A 19,124-nucleotide genomic window follows, 5' to 3' on the forward strand; every position below is an offset into this window, starting at 1 on the left:
AGGATTAGTAAAGTATAAATTACATAAATTAAGCTGCCCACTATTGCCTATAAGGTGCTGTAGATATTTGGGTCTCATTATCTTCAGTCATTTCACTGGACAAGTGAAATGAGTCATCAATCAATACAAGACCAAGAAGTTATGCTTATTTATTTTTCTATGTGCTGTTTTGCAGCAACTTCACAGTAATTATCTGTCAACTGAAAGATGTAAAGATGAAAGTTTATATCGAGCAGGGTAGTCTCTTTAGATTGGCGAGTCCAGTTAGCAGAGGGGTTGGTGCAATCACCTGCACCAGCCAACTAGGGGTTGAAGTCTGTGTCTCTGGTCCTTACAATTACAAATTGGGAGTGCAAAGAATCAGGCTTTCTGCCAGTAATAAGTCATATCTAATAATACATTCAATGCCGGAAAGAAGTAATTTCTGACCTCTCTAACCAAAGTCCTACTACAATTTTTCATTGTAAAACGTGTACATTTGAAAAGAAATTGGCTTGCTACAACCTAAGTGGTTAGGTGCCAACAAGACATATGCCAGCTGTTACAGGTGAAAGGGTAGCTGTTCTGGGAATGGGTCTGTGTGCGGAGGAGCCAGGGGAAACACTAATACTTAGACCCAGAAGCCCATCAATCCACACAAACATCCAGATGGTGTAGTAAAGCTAGCTAGCGTTTATTACTGGCACAATCAAATGAGGGTAGGCCCCACATATGTCGGTCCTATGACTCACATATCCTAATCCTGGAAATAGCTTGTAGCTTAGAGTTCTACTACAAACATTAAGGAAATGACTACAGAACCGATAAAGCCTCAGACTTTCTTCAGGCTGTTGTAATCATCCTCTGGGAGCTATTACACCTTCAACCAAGCCCTTAATGTGGTGTAGCTGCGACTTTGCTAACTGAGGCATATGTTCTTTAATCATCACATACTCTGAAGCATGTCATGACTCAATTAAAGGCTACCCCACTCTGCACAAAGCTAAGCCATGTCACACAACTACAATTATTATTATTGTTATTATGGAATTTATCGAGTGTGGACCTATCTTCAGGAAGCAGCAGAGCGTTTTACAATCACAGGGGTAGAACTCAGTGAGAGAAGCACAGAAAAAGGCAGCGGGCAGCTAACAGGGGAGGGCGGGCAATTGGCAGCAACGGATCTACAAGGAACCAGGGAAGAAAACCGTGAGGAGCAGATCACTGGCTCAGGTAGGGTGGGGAGTGGAGGGTGTGAAGACTTAGGTGTTAAACAGGAGCCATTGCTTGCAGGGGAAGGACTTGAGCTCTTTCCTGAACTGTAAAAGCGATGGGTCGAGTCTGGTGTTGACGGGGAGGAGGTTCCAAACTCTTGGGGCATAGACAGAGAACGCCTTTCTTCTGGTTCTTTCCTTCCTGCACACGTGAAATTCAAGTCTTCACATGTCCTTACTTCTGCTGGAGCGCAGACTCCCTTGTGTCCTTAATGGTGATGAAGATTGTGAAAAACCTGGCCGGACAGTAAACCAGGCAGTGTGATTGCGAGTCTGGGACCTGCATCCAAATACAGAGAACATTGTAAAGTCCTGGCAGGAGAGTATCTCAGGCACAGTGAAGGTGAAGGTTCAAGGGAAGTTTCATGCCCCTTGGAACTGAATGTTGCAAAGACCTGGCAGGAGAATAAACCAGGCAGTGTGATTGAGAGTCTGGGACCTGCAGCCAAATACAGCGAACACTGAAAAGTCCTAGCAGGAGAGTATACCAGGCAAGCCTATGGGAAGTCGGAAACCCAAGGGGAGGGAACCATACCTCTTGGTTTGAAAGGTGAAGAAAGTGTGGAAGTACTGGGAAATTAACTGTGACTTTAAGATGGGAAGAAGCTGAGAAACTCAGGAGAAGGGACCCCTCCCCTGCACGAGGATCATGGAACTTTGTTGAAATTTGGACATTTGTTTGTTTGTACACCCTTTTTGGAATTTTGTGTTGCAACATTGGAATAGCTACAGATGGCGAGCTGCAAGACTTTAGCTTTTGTATATTTCTTTGAGTTTAGCTTGTAAGGGTCAGAATAGGATTTTGTACACAGGACGGAGAACTCTTTATTTTTGGACAATCTGACACTGACATCCTTTAGTTTCATTGAGGCATGGAAACCCCTCATAGTGATAGGGTGAGATAGGTCTTTCTCCAACCCTTTTTTACTTTAATAAAAGTCTTTAGCAAACATCACAATGCCTCTGTGTGCGAGTCTTATTCCTGATTCATTACACTTCACAGATATGCGATGCAGAAAAACTACAGAATTTGGCGATTTGGGCCAGGAGACCCAGTTGAACGCACCTCTCTGGTGCATTCAAGTAGGTCCTTTGACCAACGTATCCGCTGTATTCCTATGCATTAGGATCCATTAAGAAGGTCACGGGACTCGCAGAGGGACAACAGCAGCTATAAAAACAGTTTCTGAGAGTAAGATAAACTCTCAGCATGCACGAAGCAGAGCTAAGTAGGGTGAGAGATGAAACCTGTCTTGGAGCAATACGTGGGGTAAATACAATATGAAACAGCTGAAAGCAACAACAAAAAAATGAGTGGAGTTTGGTTGAAATAAACCATATTCATTTTTCAGCATTTAAATGCACCTTCAAAAAGCACTTACTGCTCAATTACACAATGAGATAAGGTAGGAGTTCACAAGCACCCTGCGTCAGTCTTTGTTGCCAACTGTGGCTGAAGAGAACTTTAAATGAAAGATGAGTGCACTTGTTGCTCAATTAAAAAGTAAGGATGATAAGTGAGCTAAATGCCTGTTTTTGAAGATGAAAAAGTCAGTACAGAGGAAATGTTTGTCAGTATGTGTAGCTGTGGCGTTAACCATGTATCAATGAGGTTGCTTTATTGTTTTATTTATCAATGTATTTTCTTGACCAATTTTGCTTGACCTATTCTTCACCTAACACTGGAAGCGCGTGGGTCGCCTTACTCCATGCTCCACCAGCCGCATTACCTTGGGTGCACCGGAACCTCTTTATTGCACATGGAGCGGGATCCACGGCACACTTTTCTTCTCCTCACTTGAAATTGCACCGCTGTTGGTGAATGCAACTTCTACACATTCGCGGGGTATTGAATTTCATCTGTACCTGCCACCCGGCCGCTATATGGCATTCACGGGTATGTTTCCATTTATCAATGGCTGCCCTCCTCCTCTGAACCGGAGTGCCTCAGAGGGTTGCCATAGGAACCATGTAAACATGGCTCTGGATTGGCTACTCGCATCCTCTTTTCCACCAGGGTGACGCAGGCCCTGTCTGCTCCATGTCCACTGCCTGATCGGGCCTGAGCGTGCTCCCAATACCATGCCTGAAATACATGTGGCCGAGGAGATCTCTACTGGCTCTGTCTCCCGACATCAACAGTGCAGCATACTCCTTCATGGTAAGCTAGTTCAATTCACTATCCTACTCCTCGCTATATCTGTTCTCTTACTCTTCAGTAACCTCCTATGGTGACATTCACAGCCTTGCGCTGTGCCGAACTTTACCTGCCTGTAACCACCTATTGTGACACTCACAGCCTTGCGCTGTGCTGAATCTTACCTACATGCAAACACCTATTGTGACATTTACAGCCTTGCGCTGTGCCGAACTTTACCGACCTGCAACCACCTATTGAGATACTCACAGCTTTGCGGTGTGCTGAATCTTACCTACCTGTAGTATTTACAGCCATTTGCTGCACCTGATTTGTACCATATGATTTGTTTCAAATGCAAACATGCACTTTCTGTAACTAGCGCCTAGATGCCTCAGGGTTTTGTGCGCTGTAATAAATTCCAAATAAATAAAGAAATACATTTCTTTCTTCTAGTGGGCATTCCTTGTCATTACTCAGACTTGTGGCCCTGGCAACCCTGCACTAGCACTAGCAGTGCCCTTCTTTTGCTAGATTGGCCCATGTTTGGCTCTTAGAGCCAGGCTGGCGCTACCCATGAATTCTCTGCCTCTCCCACCTCTTGGGTAGTTTGCAGCAATGTTGAAGCCCTCCATCATTCCCATCCTCCCTCTCTCCTTAACACAAAGCTAATGGCATCATCAGCGTTTGGCAATTTCCCCCGAGGCAACTGAAAGCCCTTTTGCCATCCCTCCAGTGGCCCCTGCGATCTGTCTCTGAGGGTGTAGGCCGAAGGGACACTCAAGGGAAATCACAGTGTTGGCCTGCACTCTACAAGCAGCAAAATGGAATATTGATAATTATGATTACATTTAAGGAGCCATATTTGTCACCTACATAACAGTAAAAGAGAAAGGTGTTGGAGCCTTCAATAAACCTTTTCCCTAAAAAACATGATTTCTTCAGAATCATACCATTTGTTGAAGTGATTAACCAGAACTAAAAGCAAGGTCTGAATCCATACCTCAGCGGACAGGTTAACCACTAGACGGAAACGTGCTTATGCACCATTATGGCTTAAATACCACAAAAGAACATCATGAAATTAAAATAAAACAAACGTATAAAAGAACACTGAAAACAGTTGTCAGGGCATGGAGGATTTGCAGTAAGATTGAAGAAGTCTTATCGTGGGGGATTAAAATCATCCAGCAAAATCAAGTCTTGACTACAAGGCCTCCTGGGCTGGTCGTCTGGTTTAGGGTGGCCTCTAGGCATAGGATCACCTCCCTTACTTCCCCAATCCAAGGGCTGCCTCAGCAAAGATAACAATACAATTGTTATTGGCATAGCAAAAGTTCACAATGGGTCTCATTACAAGTCTGCCAGTCTGGAAATAAGGGTGCCGGTAGCATTGTACCGGCACCCTTTCCGGACTGGCAGACTACAACTGTGCCTGGCGGCGCCATTGCACGTGGCAGGTCTGATCTGCCGGGCGCAACAGCCCGGTAGGCACAGTTGTCATGGAAGCACCGGCACCATTAATAATGGTGCCGGTGCTTCCGAGTCCCCATTTCCTTTAGGACTCCACGGGAATGGGGACTAACATTTTTCCGCGCCTGACATCCCAGGCCACTGGGACTTGTAATGTCCCGGTGGCACCGGGATATCGGGCTCTGGAAATGGTGTTACAGTCCGGGGCAACCCGTTGATAGCACCGGCAGGCTGCCGTCTGACTTGTAATGAGCCCCAATGCGTCACTTTTTACAGCATCTCCACCCTATTGTTTTCATTAACAACAGATGACAGGTATCTAGCAAGATGTATTTACATAGCACACCTTCAGCTATGGGTAAGATAGCTCAGTATGGCAGTATGGCAGCTTCATTTGACTAGTGTTGACAGTTTGTGTACCAATAGTCATAGGGCCTCATTCCGAGTATGGCAGTAAGGGATAGCGGCCACCGGTAACGAGACCGGTGGCGGTAATCCCTTACCGCCATACTCCGAGTTCCCTCTGCGCCCTCGCCCTTAACGCCTGCTTTGAGCAGGTGTTAAAGTCGAGGGCGCAAAGGGGCCTCCAAGCCAATAACGGTGACCGTAATGAACGGTCACCGTTATTTGCATCTTCCCCATACCCATTGAGCCCTATGGGGGCTCATTCGGGAATGGGGAAGAGCCTTGGTGAATGGGGAATTACCGCCCCGCCAACCTTGGAATGGGGCGGTGATTCCGCCATCCACCAAGGCGCTGCCGGTCCGGGTACGGCGTCAACCAAGGCGTTAATAGCGCCATTGGTTAACGCCATACTCGGAATGAGGCCCACAGTCTGTCTTAGTTATTATTACATTTACTTTACTTTTATAGATTTATAGTGCGTGGTCCATGGACCCGTAGGCTTAAGGGCGCAACATAACACAAAAGAAAAGGGAAATCTCTGTAGGCAATGACCGATTATAGAGGAATAATAAAACAGAGGGTCTTCTCCTTAGGCAAACAGAAATTTCTTCAGCTTTCTTTTGAAGACACCAGTTGAGTCAATACCTCTTAACTCCAGAGGAAGGTCATTCCATGCCCTAGGAGCAGCAGCCATATGCCATATGACAATTTATTAGACTCATGGTAAATGGTCTCCTACACAATACCATGTAGACACAGGCTGTACCTACAAGTTATTGTGTCGGGGCCCATTTACCACAACGACGATAAATTGTTTGAAGCAAGATCAAAACGTTTTACAAGGACTTTTTTATTTCCTGTCTTCTATACCTTTTATTTTAAATGTATGTGTACGTTGGATGGATGTTGTAAACCTTTTACTCTTTTGTACATTAGAAAACCGTTTTTTACTCTCTTGAAATTGCTTTTACTCTAATTCTAAAAATATGGAGTAAAATACTCCCACCTCAAAATATTATCCGAAGCATTGCCTCAAGGGATGCTGAGTTCCTCTTTGCTTCGGGACTTCAGGGTGGCAGCCTTATAGATGATGCAACAGGATTTGAAGAGGATATGGGCTTGCATCGGGAGCTAGTGCAGTTCGATTAGGGTCGGTTGATGTGGTCAAATTCCTTTGATGAGTGGTTCTGTTGCATGCAGGACACATCTCCGGGGTGCCATCGTAGTCGCCCAAAGGCCTTCCAACAGGGCATTGCCATCATCCAGTTGCGAGAGGACCAAGGCTTGGGCAGCCGTTGTTTTTTGGGATGACTTACTTGATTTTCCACAGGAGAGAACGTTGATACCAACCTGTTTGTGTCTTCATTGCTATGTGGTGTTGGAAGGTGAGGTGTCTGTCGATGTCAAACCCAAGGGACTTAGCGTAGGTGGCCAGTTGGGATCTGAAGTTCTTGAGGTTCATAGAAGAGAGCCTGGTGTGGAGGTCAGGGTGTTCAGTGTTGTTGGTCAGCAGTAGGAATTCTTTCTTGGAGGGGTTGAGCTTCAGGTAAGCACTGGACATCCATGACTGGATCAATGTGAGGCATGCACTGAGCCTGTGTATGTCTTTGATGGTGGATATCTTGAGGTAGATCTACGTGTCATCTGTGTTTTGGTGGAGGCTGTGTGTAGGGAGGAGGGTTCAAAGCAGTTCCCTCGTCGATCACCTTGATGGTAGCGCTTTCTGTGCTGCGTCAGTGTTTGAAGCCAGATATGTCAAACTGAAGGAGGTTATTGGATTCAAATTTCTGTGCTAATTCCCTTTTTCTCACTTTCTCATGTGTTTTGACCTGAATTGCATTATGTGTTTCCACTGTTTTTGGAGTCTGACAAACTCCATAGGCATCTACTTTGTGTATGGTGACACACAGCACCTTCAGTGCAGTGTTACAGAGAAATCCTTTATATTTCTCAAAGGGGTTAAATACCTTTTCTTGTGTGAACTACTGTTCCCAAGAATAGTAAAGTGAAATTGACTTTACTTACCTTTTCTCTTTGTAGGTCCAGCACACACCATCTTATGTGGAGTGCTCGGGGGTTACCTCGTAGCCCCTTATCCTACATTCTCATGTAAAACATTTTATGTTACCCGTACTACTTTAAATGGCCGGTGGCAGTGGTTTAATTTTCCTACTATTGTGCTTTTCTACCGCAGTCTGAATCCCCAGCTGCAGTATAGCACCCATGGGTGACCATTTTGTCAAAATGGCCCGGTCTTCTTTTTTCCCCTTTTTCTGTTTGTGAGATCTTTCTTGGGTTTTACTCTGTGTGCGTTGAGGGAGATTTGAGCCCTTTGTTTGTTTTGCCTTTGGCTGGCTTCAACCTGGAAGCCCGCCTCTGGCTCTAGTGTGTCTGGAAAGTCAGGATGTGAGGGAGGTTCCCGAAACTCCCCTGTCCTTTGTCTCAGGAATGCCTGAATGCAACCAGTCCTGATTAGCTGGCTGGCTGTCCTTCTAGGACAGCCACCCTGCTGTGTGAATGACAGCCTAGGCTGTGCATGAATGGGAGAAACCTGCTTAAAAAGCAAGGGTTTTAGGATTAGAGGCAGAGTCGACCACTAGAGAAACACCCGACGAAGAAACCATGAACGAAGCTTGCTGCGTCCTCCTGGACCTTTGAATTGCAAGGTGAAGCCCTGCTGCTGTGCTGAAACTCCTTTTTCAATTTGACAAAGAAGCTCTGGAAGGGACGACTTCTTCCTTTGGGTTAGTAGGACCAACTAACCTCAAGACGAACTCCACTGGACTACCTTCCCCGACTGGCTGTACTTCTTCGCATCTGCAAGAACGGATTGCCGGGGGTAGAGAAATCTGTAGTCGAGTGCAACGTCTGAAATCTGGCTAGCAGCTCCAAGAGTCTCCTAAGGACTCTCCAGAAGCAGGACGACCAGAGCTCGAGTCCCCTCACCAGAGTGCAGGACCCAAGGAGTGAAGGAAGCCCAACCGGTATCCAAGATCTGCAACAGTGTTGTTTACTAAGCGCTAAAATCGCTAAGTGCCACTCGACCGAAAAGAGCCTGTAGTTGCCGATGACCTCCAAAGTTCTGCCGCAGGAGCCCTCCAGACGTTCTCCCTCTTGTCCCCATGACTGAGGCTTATGAACCCAGGTTCTGCAACACTGCAAAAGGACAGACTCCAGCTGGACCACTTTTCTTCAAACCAGAGGTACTGTTTAGACTTGGGGTACCTACGTCATTGTCTCTTATCTGTGCTTTTCTCAGTTGAGATTTGCAGTGGCTTACCTTTAGAGTTGATTCCGACTCCGCTTTTCACAGGCTTAACAGCTTGTGACCCTACAAGTGATTTTTCTACAAGCTCTATAACTTTGTGCAATACTTTGATTCTAAAAAGTGCCTCAGCTCCATAGACTGTGTTAGGCAGAATGTATGTAGTAACCCTGCGGGAGACTACGCCAGCCTTGTCCTCTTGCCAATAGGCAACCCAACCTTTGGTATAGGCCTGTACTACACAAGTTGGTAGTGTGACTGAACAGCCAGGCTTATCTCAAGAGGGGTCAATGTGAGCTTTAGGGTTGCAACATAGTTTCACAGTGACAAGTTCCAACATAACACTTATACTCAAGGTTTCTTAATTAAATAATTATTTATTAATTTCACAGTCAGTTTTAAAATCAGCCTTCTTTGGAAGGGAGCAATTGCCAACAATAAAAATACACTTCAAAATACTCCTTCCATTCAATAAAGTAAGTAGATACCCTTTCGGAATGGCACGCAGAGATTCCTACACACTCAGGTGACTTCAATAGCAAGGACACTGTGGACATTAGTATATCACTTTTCACACTGAATTGGTAATACTGTAGTGGTGGCAAAAAGGGAAAGGTTAGGGTAGGAAACAATCGTTAACAAGTTTCTCAAACAGGTATGCACTTTTGATCCCCTCACCCCAATGCAATGTAGATTAACCCTTTCCCAGCTATACAAGTAAGGAATGCATGACATTTTGGAGGGACAGATCAAACACAAAGTCAGAGGTTAGAAGAGTCTTCAAGGAGCCAGGACAGCCAATGTCACTTGGGCAAAGTCTAGGGGAGCTGAGGCACTTCTCGAAGGTAAGTAAAAAGTATTGCACAATCTTATAGAGAGTTTTGTTGAAAGATAAATCACTGTTGGGCCACAAGCTGGGAGGCTTGTGAAAGGTAAAGCTGCATGCAACTCTGCAAAGGGCAGCCAATGCAAGTCTCAACTGAGAGCAAGCAAGCTACACAACAAGAGGTAAGTACCCCTTAGTTCACAGTACCTTAGGTCTGAAGAAATGGTTTCAGCTGGCTTCTGTTCCTGTTGTAGTTCCTGCTGATCCTGTTGTTCTTGGGCCTTAGTCGTGGGGACAAGAGGGAGGACGTCTGGGGACTCCTACACGACGATACGAAGGTCTGGGGCAGCAATGGGCAAAGTTCAGATCAGCAGCACTTTGCAGTTTCAGCTACTGGCAAATAGCACCATTGTGGTTCTTGGACACCTTGGGGAATTTCCTTGCTTCTGGGGTCCAGCACTCTGTTAAGGTGGCTCTGGCTTGGTCAGCCCTGCTTCTAGGGAGTCTGGAGGAACTTCATGGAGCTCAGATCCGGCTTAAAAATGATGCACTTGATTCTGGTGTTCCTGTCCCCTGGCACTCGGCTCCTGCAGCAGCAATGGACGTACAGCCAGCAGAGAGAGGGGTTTCAGTCGAGTTCTTCTTGGGGTCGATTGGTCCCACCAACCCAAGCGGAGAAGTCGTTCATTGCATGTCTTCTCTAGTCGAGGAAAATTTGGAGCTTCAGCACTACAGCAGGGCTTCACCGGGCAAACCAACGGTCCAGGAGTTGCAGCAAGCTTCTCTTCCAAGTTCTTCTTCAGATTCTTTCATCCAGTGCAAGGCATAAAATAAGCAGTGTTGCACAGCAATTTGCTATTCAATTCTGTAGTTTTGCTGAGCAAATGAACACTTGTGTAGCAAAGTTTGCTATTAAGTTGCCCTCTTAAATGAAAGCACAGCTCGCCCTGTATTCCTCACTTGCCGTTGGTGCCCTCTTAACCCTCTTTTCAATGTTCACTTCAAGTGCTAATGGAATCGAACGTGCAGCAGTAATCGTCTCCTCCACTCGTGAGTGCCAAAGCCATGTGTAGGAGTGCAAGAATTGATTTGAAAATTATTGCATGCCAGAAGTAATCGGGATGATACTTTTGTTAAACTTTTTATATTCTGTCTGGCACAGACAAGGATGTGTTAACTTTATATCTTTTAAAACGTCCATGCTTTAAAGTTTAGGTTAGTGTATCTGAATTTCATAGTGTCCACTATATTTCATTTTGTTGGGGAAGATGCAACATGTTGACTAGTGAACGTTTGAAAATGTACATTATCACATGATTTAATGCTTTTGATGGCAAACCTAGTTCTGTAACCTGCAGGTTGCATACATCTTGTAACTAGTACTCAACCCATGATCAAACCCATATTCCTTGACATTCTATATTATCACCCTGTTGCTTTATACCAGGTGCCCTGAAAGTGACATGACCACAAACTACAATATTCCACCTAGTTTGGCCCGTTCTCTGATTGCTATGCAATCCACTCTCTCTTTCATTGTAAATAATAAATACACAAAGCGAACTAAATGCTTATGCAAAATAGTGATCAATAGATCCATCCATTCTGTAGATCTACAGATCGACTGCAATATCAAACACTGTAGTTGGCCTCTAGAGCTCCCTTTGTTTTATGATTGTATTATATCTTACCACCTGCAGAAGACAGCTGGCCAAACTGTTTTTAGAGCCTTTTTTTTAATCATATCTATTTATTTGTGTCCATTCATGCAGCTAACCTTTTACATTTTACAAACACTCATCTATGGCTCGCAAAGTTGTTTCGCCCATTCAGAGTAGATTTTATGAAGGGCGAGTAGCATTTACAAGAGATGTTTGAAACTTTTATTTAACATCTACTTTGTTTGCACTAAATGTCAAATACAAGTTTCACTGTGCATGACTAGACTGGGTGGCAGCAATGTGCCAAACATAAAGTGGGTTTGTAGTGACATGCACCATTTTACAGAAATCGCATTATACATTTGTTGTCCTCCATTGCTATGGGTCGAGTGCATTGCTCTTAGGTTGAATAGGTAAACTAAGTAACCCGACCTGCAAGTCTAGCTGAAGATTAAACCATTTGCAAGGCCTGACTCCTCACAAATGGCTTATTTCAGCAGTAAGCAAAACTACTGTATTGTTGCTCATTTCATGCCTTAGGTACAAATAACATCCAGTGACATTAATATTAGTACACAGTTGCTAATCAAAGTGGTCTGTTTGCTAATCAAAAACATTTTAATTAGCAAACTCTGCTAATCAATTTATGAAAACTAATTTATGCCTTGCAGTGGTCGACTCTGCCTTCCTTGCAAAAGACCTTGCCTTTTTATGCAAGTTTCTCCCAATCATTCACAGCCTAGCTGTCAGTCACACAGCAGGGTGGCTGTCCTCCAAGGACAGCGAGCCAGCCAGCCAGCCAGACAATCACCCTTGGGTGCATTCCTGTAACCAAGGAGACTAAGCACAGGGAGTTTCGGGATTCTCCCTCGCTTCCTGTCCCGCCCCGCCAGACATGCTGGAGCCAGAGGCGGTCTTCACCAGTGAACCCCCGCCAAAGACAAAAAGAACAAAGGGACCAAACCTGGTTTGGCACGCAGAGTAAATCTCAAGAAGTATCTTTCCAACAAGAAATGTCAAAAAAAGAAGACCAGGGCCATTTTTACAAAAAGGGCACCCATGGGTGCTAAACTGCAGCTGCGAACACAGCCCGTGTTAAAAACACAATGGTAGGAAAAAGTAAACCACTGCCACCAGCCATTAATTGTACAAAGGGTAACATAAAAATGTTACACGAGAAAGTAGACAAAGAGGATACTAAGTAACCCCTCCAGCGCCCTATAGAAGATAGTGTGTGCTGGGTCTACAAAGTTACAAAAGGTAACTAAAATCAATTTCACTTTACTGCTCTTGGAAACAGTAGTTTATCCAAGAGAAGGTATTTATACCTTTGGGAAATCTAAATGACTTCCCTGTGCCACTGCACGGAAGGGGCTGTGTGTCTCAATTTGAGAGGATGATGCCTGTGGAGTTTGTCAGACTCCAAAACCAAAAGAAACACAGAGATCACATCTAATAAAAATGCATGAGCGAATGGGAAAAAGGTCTCACTCTCTTCGGGATGAAAATTAAAAGTCCTAAAGTCCAGCAAAAGAGCTGGGGGTCTCTAAGGTAGAAGGGAATTAGCACATTTCTGAGAATTCTCCCTAACAGAATGTTTCCAATTGACTTGGGCTGTCCTGGCTTCCTGCATACTCTTCTAGCCCATTCACGTTGATAATGTTTGTCCCTTCTAGCCCATTCACGTTGATAATGTTTGTCCCTCATAGGTGGTAACTTGTTTTAGACTGTTACTGCTGGGAAAGGCTTATCTAGACATTCATTGGAAGATTTAGTTGTCCTCACATATCCCGAGAAAGTGTTTAACCTTTTTCCTTCCTTAAACCTTTCCTTTCTGCAAACCTCAGAATCTGCAAAGTATAACTAGTCTGATATATAAATGCCATTACTGTCCTGGTGATTGAAGTCGCCTCATGGTGTAGGAATTGTGTAAGAAGTAAATCCAAAGATTATCCACTAACTTGTTCTGATTCTGAAAAGTGATTTTAAAGTATATTTACATTGTTGCATGAATTGCCTTTTTAAAGACCGCTTATTTAAAAAATGTATGTTAATTAAATAAATAATTATTAATAACAGAAACCTTGAGTGTAAGTGTTACTTGGCTATTTATATTTACGAATTTCATTGCTACATCTTTACAGCTTACATTTACCCCTCTTGAGATAGGCCTGGCTGCTCAGTCACACTACCAATGTGTGTAGTACAGACCTATACTAAAAGGTGGGTTACCTAATACCAAGCAGATAAGTGTTGTGTATTCTCACACAGGGTGACTGCATCGGTGGGAAGATGGGTGATGGGGCGGTAGTTGCTGAGGTTATCAGGGTCCAGTGTTGGTTTCTTGAGAAGCGGGAGGATTTGTCCAGTCTACAGGTTCGAGGGGAAGGTGCCTTGCATTATGGAGCTCCTGATAATTGTCAGGTATTGGAGGAGTGTGGCAGTCGGAAGGGTCTTGGTGATGGTCAGGTACAGGAGGAGCGCTTCAGTCGGAAGGATCTTGATGATTGTCAGGTACGGGAGTAGTGCTTCAGTCGGAAAGGTCTCGAGTACGGACGCAGGGAGGATGTCACCAGGATATGATGAACTGAACTAAACAGAGGTACAGTGTGGACACAAAATGACTCAAAACTGGTGAGTGACACAGTGCTGGTAACCTTTGCTGTGCTATGTAGAATTTGCAATTATAATCTGTTGCTAACAGCTAACTCACCAGCTACCCTAATTGAGACCCAACCAGCTCTACAATAGCACCCACCATCTGCCTTCCTGCCTCCAGTAGCAAACAACACACAATTAGTGCACTTGCTAAACTCCCCACCCTCTTACCCACCCTCGCCACCTCAACATACCCAAAATTAACTTGCTCACAGGAGACCAGCTTTGTCATGCTGCACACCAACTCTCAGTAAAACACTAATGCCTACTACCCACAAAGCACACATGCACACAGGTAATGATAAAACACTGTGTGCCAAGGGACGTCATTTGGGGATCGCAGCTGTTTCACCTGAGGTGTCCCTTGCAACCCCTAAAAAAATTTAAACTTTTTTTTCTTTTAGATGTAAGCTCCTGGGCTGTGGCCAGTGTTATGTGGCTCTTTGTTTCAGGAGTGGCTGGATTTCTCGTTTACACCTCTTAAAAAAAAACAGGGGGTAGCAAAAGTGTAACACTTTGAGCAGTGACCCTAAATAAGAAAGAATAGGAATAACAAATAATATGTCTTTCTGGATTTCTATACAATAATTTCTAGACTCATTAAAGGCACACTTCAGGGTGTGAGTCACTGAGTTTTAGATGTAAGCTCCTTGGCTGTGGCCAGTGTTATGTGGCTCTTTGTTTCAGGAGTGGCTGGATTTCTCGTTTACACCTCTTTAAAAAAAACAGGGGGTAGCAAAAGTGTAACACTTCGAGCAGTGACCCTAAATAAGAAAGAATAGGAATAACAAATAATATGTCTTTCTGGATTTCTATACAATAATTGCTAGACTCATTAAAGGCACACTTCAGGGTGTGAGTCACTGATTTAGTGTGTTCTTAAACACCTCAACTCATCCTTTTATCCTTCCGAGGTTGATAAATGAGTACCAACATAGGTTGGGGTGATAATGTATGTATATTTGTTCTATGCAACGCGCTTAAGCATAAGTGCTATATAATAATACATCATTATCATTTGGCCTTGTACGTCTGCATGCATTTAAAATGGGCCTATACACACTGATATTAACGATACATATGGTGATCCATTCTTGTATGAAATGTATATCACATTATAGTTATATAATATAACCATATTATTTGTAGTGTACTTAGGAACAATGCTATGTGATGCCACTTCCTGTTTTGTCAAGGGGTGTAAGGTCGTTTTCCATCGCTTCCTGTGATGTTACTTCGGGGTGGAGTCAAATGACATCGATTCCTGTGATGTCATTAGAGTTCAAAGGCCATGTGATGTCACTTCCACTACCACTGGCATTTTGGTGAAATTACGTACCTGTGCCTGCCTCGCACAGCAGATCGAATAGCAAGCTCACCTAGTTTAATTCTGCTACAACTAACCCATCTATAACATCACCTTTTTAATTGCAGGAGTCAAAGTGCCAAGAGGCCATGTAAATTGTAAAAGCTGCACTGCACACGTGAATAAGTGAACAAGTTAACAAATGATTGAGTGATGCGAGAGGGACATTTGCAAGAGGAAGATAATTACACAGGACAATCGGCTATTCAAAAGCCATGTTTGTTGTCGAATGCCTTGACTACTGAGATGCATAATGCAGGTTGTAAGCTTAAAAAAACACAACTCTAATAGGTAACTGGATGGGAGGAGATGAATAATACAGGGAAGCAAGCACTGCAGTGTGAAGGTGATTAGAGTAATCCCCAAGGGAGCTACCAGCGCAAGAATTTAAAAAGAAAAGCCTATTTTCCCACTGAACAGTGTAAAATATAAACACAATTACATGAAGCATGTGTAGTTGTTATGTCACTCCACCTACAGATAATTGGAAAATTCAGGACTCTTACAAAAAAACAATATGAAGATTTCTATTGCTTTATATAGTCTTACCTGATGTTATGAACAGGGGGTTGCAATGTGTCATCCTGGATGAAAGAGTCTGTGGATGCCTCTGTGACAGACTGCCTTGTCTGCAACAAGTGCAAGGACTGATAGAGTTGAGTTGGGTGGGGCTGTTGTGATGATTGCATAGCATGCACTGTCCTCAACATATCAGATGACAAAACAGTCAGTTGATTGTGGTCAGTCTCAAGTAGTTCTTGAAATTCCGAAGGCGTAGCCTTTCCTGTTGACTTTAGAACAGTAGTTGGCGCCCCCCGCACGCCAGGGTTTGGCGATATTCTGGATTTGCCAGTTTGGTTCCCGCTTGTCACTGATGAAGAAATAAAAGATGATTCCGGGGGTAGGCTATCTAGAGGCTCAGAACTGGGGTTTGGGTCATCATCATCTATGTAGACAAGATCTTTTGGCATTTCTTTGAATTGGTAGACTAGACGTTGACCTTCGACTTTAGCCAAAATACCTCTCTGGTAATAATACCTATAAGAAAGATATCAAAACATGTATCTATTTACGTTCAGAAAAACATAGAAAAGAAAACATATTCATGTAATTAATGGCTGTAGTAGCATTCCACACTTCACGCACATTGACTGAGTGTTGCCATAATTAAGGGGTCCTTTTGCTCTTGCCCTTCTTTTTTTCCTAAAGAAAACATTTAACATATGAAACATTTTATGTGCTGTTGTTCATTTAATTCTTTCCCTTCTGCCTGCTATTCAGTGAGGAGGTTGGGATGGTTGCACGCAACTCAAAAACAGATTAGACTGCAGAAAACATATTACTGGTAGTCTTTCATTTGTAGCCTGGAATTAGTTTTAGATGCACATGCTGTGCCTAGACCTGTGAGCAGTAAGTGTTTACTTTGGAGAAGGATGTGATATAGACAGATGGCAAAATGGAACCCATAAAGAAGCCTGACCCACATGATAATCTGTTACTATCTGTGCATCAATGCAATCATGCTGGGGGAACTCGTGCACCGAATTTAACATGGCTGCTCTGCATTAAAGGTTACCCTTGTTGAGAGTACTTAAGGGTGTGTCTGGTAACTGTTTGTTTGCTAGTGTATTACTCTTAGACACATTATACAATCTATCTAGCAGTGCCACATGTTGACTGGGTTGACGGTTTTCATGCTGGCAACAAATAATTGAAAGCTCTTTTGGATCTGCTTTGTTCTATCAATTACATGACTACCCTTGTGTACATCTTATGTGTGTCTGTGTTTGTAGGACCTTACAGCATTTGACCTTAGTTTGTGGCGAACCAAAAGAAGGACTCGGATTACAGTGTGCCATGTTGACTGGATGCGTTATTCGAATAAAAAAAAAAAAACACCTATCTAGCCCTACTGCCATGGTGACGAAGTTCCCTACCTAACCAACAAGAAATAAGGGTGCTTGTCAAAGTAGAAAGAAATAGACCCGAGTCCAAATCCTAGTCAGCTACTTGGCCCTACCACTTAACAAAACTTAACAAAAAGAAGGCTTCTGCCTGGTCCACTCGCTTGGATCTCTTTTCCATAAGTTTTACAAGGTCATCTAGCTCGCAAAACACAGTTCACAACTTGTCTGCGGGTTTTGTATGTTACCTCTTAGGTAGGGCGTCTGCCTGTTCGGGTTTTCTCAGTTCCCGTAGCCTTGGTGGCTTCCCCAGCCTTGAATATTAAAGTCTCGCGGTTTCTCTGGGCTCTCTTAAGCACTATGAGCCTCTAATAGTCTTGTTTTCAACTTGACTTAGGTAGGGCATCTGCCCGCTGGGGTCTATCAGGCTGCCGTAACCTTTGTGGCTTTCCCAGCCTCTAAAGTCTTTGTTTGCCTCTCTAACCGGTGTTACCTCTTTGGGAGTGTTTGCTTCCCTTCTGCTGCTTGGCTCAGCACCTAATAAACTTCTCATGCAAAGCTCAGGCTTCCTCGCACTCGGCTGCAGTGTGGTCTCAGCATCGGTTAACGGGCCGCAGACCAACCATAGCTTCCGTGTGGTCCCGCCACCAGGCGGGATAGTTGTTTTACCTGTCTTTCTTGCGAACTCGCCTTCTCGGTCCGTCTGGATGTAAGCCTTCCGGAGTCCTGTGAGCATTTCGATCACTCTCAAGGCTACCACTGGTTCTGTGGTCTAGCGTACCCCACCCCTCCAGGACATTTCGCTGCCAGAAGTTCGCCTCTGCGTAGGATTCTTCCTCTCCGATGCAATGTTCCTTGTGGTTTTATGTGCATCATTAGAAACAAATGGGGAGTATCATTTCTCTTATACTATGGAATTCAGCCATGATCCAGCATTACCTGAAGCCAAAGAGTTTGAAGAAATGCCCCTGTTTGTGGGAATCAAAACAGAAGTAACAACAGTTATTACAATTTCCATGTAGGTTGGAAAATATGTTCTGGACCAGGAGTTCCGTAAAGGAATGGGAATCCGACCAAGGGAGGTTCCACTTGCCTAGACCCCTAGGGGGGTCTTGCTGAGCGGGCTCACCTCCCTTGACTTAAAGGGGTGGTTCCGCTCTGGGGAGAAGGGGCGAATTGATCAGATTTGTCAAAGGTTGCTTAAAGAAACCTCACAGTTCGATGGCTTGGCTAACACAATGTTCTTAAATTAAATTTGGTGAAAATGTTAGATGTGCCCTGGAGAGTACTTTGTCTTTGGTATTGTAAGGAAAGGTTCATCTACTGGCAAGGCTTTCATTTTACGCACTCTCCAAATTGTAGTGATTGCGATCAAGAAAGCAACCTTAACAGTTAGATGTCTGAATGAGCATTTGTGCACCGTTCCAAAAGGTGGCAACATGAGCCTACTTAGAACTGTCTTTAGATCCCAGGTTGGTGCAGAGCTACACATTGGTGGGTATATGAGCTTTTACCACTGCTACCATGTACTTTTGCGTTGGCAGGTGGTGTGAACAACTACTGCAGAGAGATGTACCTTTAAGAAGTGTCCCAGAGTGTGCGGAGTGCAGACAGAAAGAGAAGTTGGATTGTGGAACACAGTGGTATATCGTTTTTAAAAAATGGACTTGATTCAGGAAGGTGAGGAGTGTCAAAAGGATTACACCTGCTGGGATAGAAAGTGATAACTAAATGAAGACTTAAATTGAACAGGTTCAATATTCTCTGATGTTCCTCCCTCCACATCTGAGCAGGGCAAAAACTAATTGTGAGGTTGACAATGAAAAGTCTCTCACCGCAGTTTATAAAACAAGTGGCCTTTCCTGACCATGGAGTGAAGGGTGGGTGAAGCAATCCAAAAGGAATGATGGCAAACTCAAAAAAGAAACCTCAAAGGATAAAAACAGCCCTTGTTCTGGTCTTGTCGTGGATGCACCCAAATGTCCAATTCATTACTTAGGTCTTTTTCTTCGGGTTGCAGGATTTTGGCCTTCCCAATCCCTCTTCTGCCGGGTCCTTAGTAGGGGGCCGCTGAGGCCCCCAGGCCAGCAGCCTGTCAAAGTCTTAGGTTCTCCTCAAATAGCTGCAGCCACCAGTGGATTCTCTCAACAAAAGTCCTCTCTGCCAGGATCTTAGC

At 44.1% G+C, this 19,124-nt stretch overlaps 1 protein-coding gene across 9 annotated transcripts in view; it reads right to left on the reverse strand.

The window, feature by feature from the left end:
* ELF1 (E74 like ETS transcription factor 1) overlaps positions 1-19,124 on the reverse strand; it is a 917,745-nt gene that overhangs the window by 44,053 nt on the left and 854,568 nt on the right. For all 9 annotated transcript variants that reach the window (XM_069639215.1, XM_069639214.1, XM_069639212.1 and 6 more), the window contains one exon: positions 15,594-16,082. In XM_069639215.1, the coding sequence (XP_069495316.1) occupies positions 15,594-16,082 (489 nt within the window). The remainder of the gene's footprint in view (positions 1-15,593; positions 16,083-19,124) is intronic.

Source organism: Ambystoma mexicanum, chromosome 7q (assembly GCF_040938575.1).
Source record: "Ambystoma mexicanum isolate Mex_15411 chromosome 7q, UKY_AmexF1_1, whole genome shotgun sequence".
In the NCBI taxonomy this organism is placed as follows: domain Eukaryota; kingdom Metazoa; phylum Chordata; class Amphibia; order Caudata; family Ambystomatidae; genus Ambystoma; species Ambystoma mexicanum.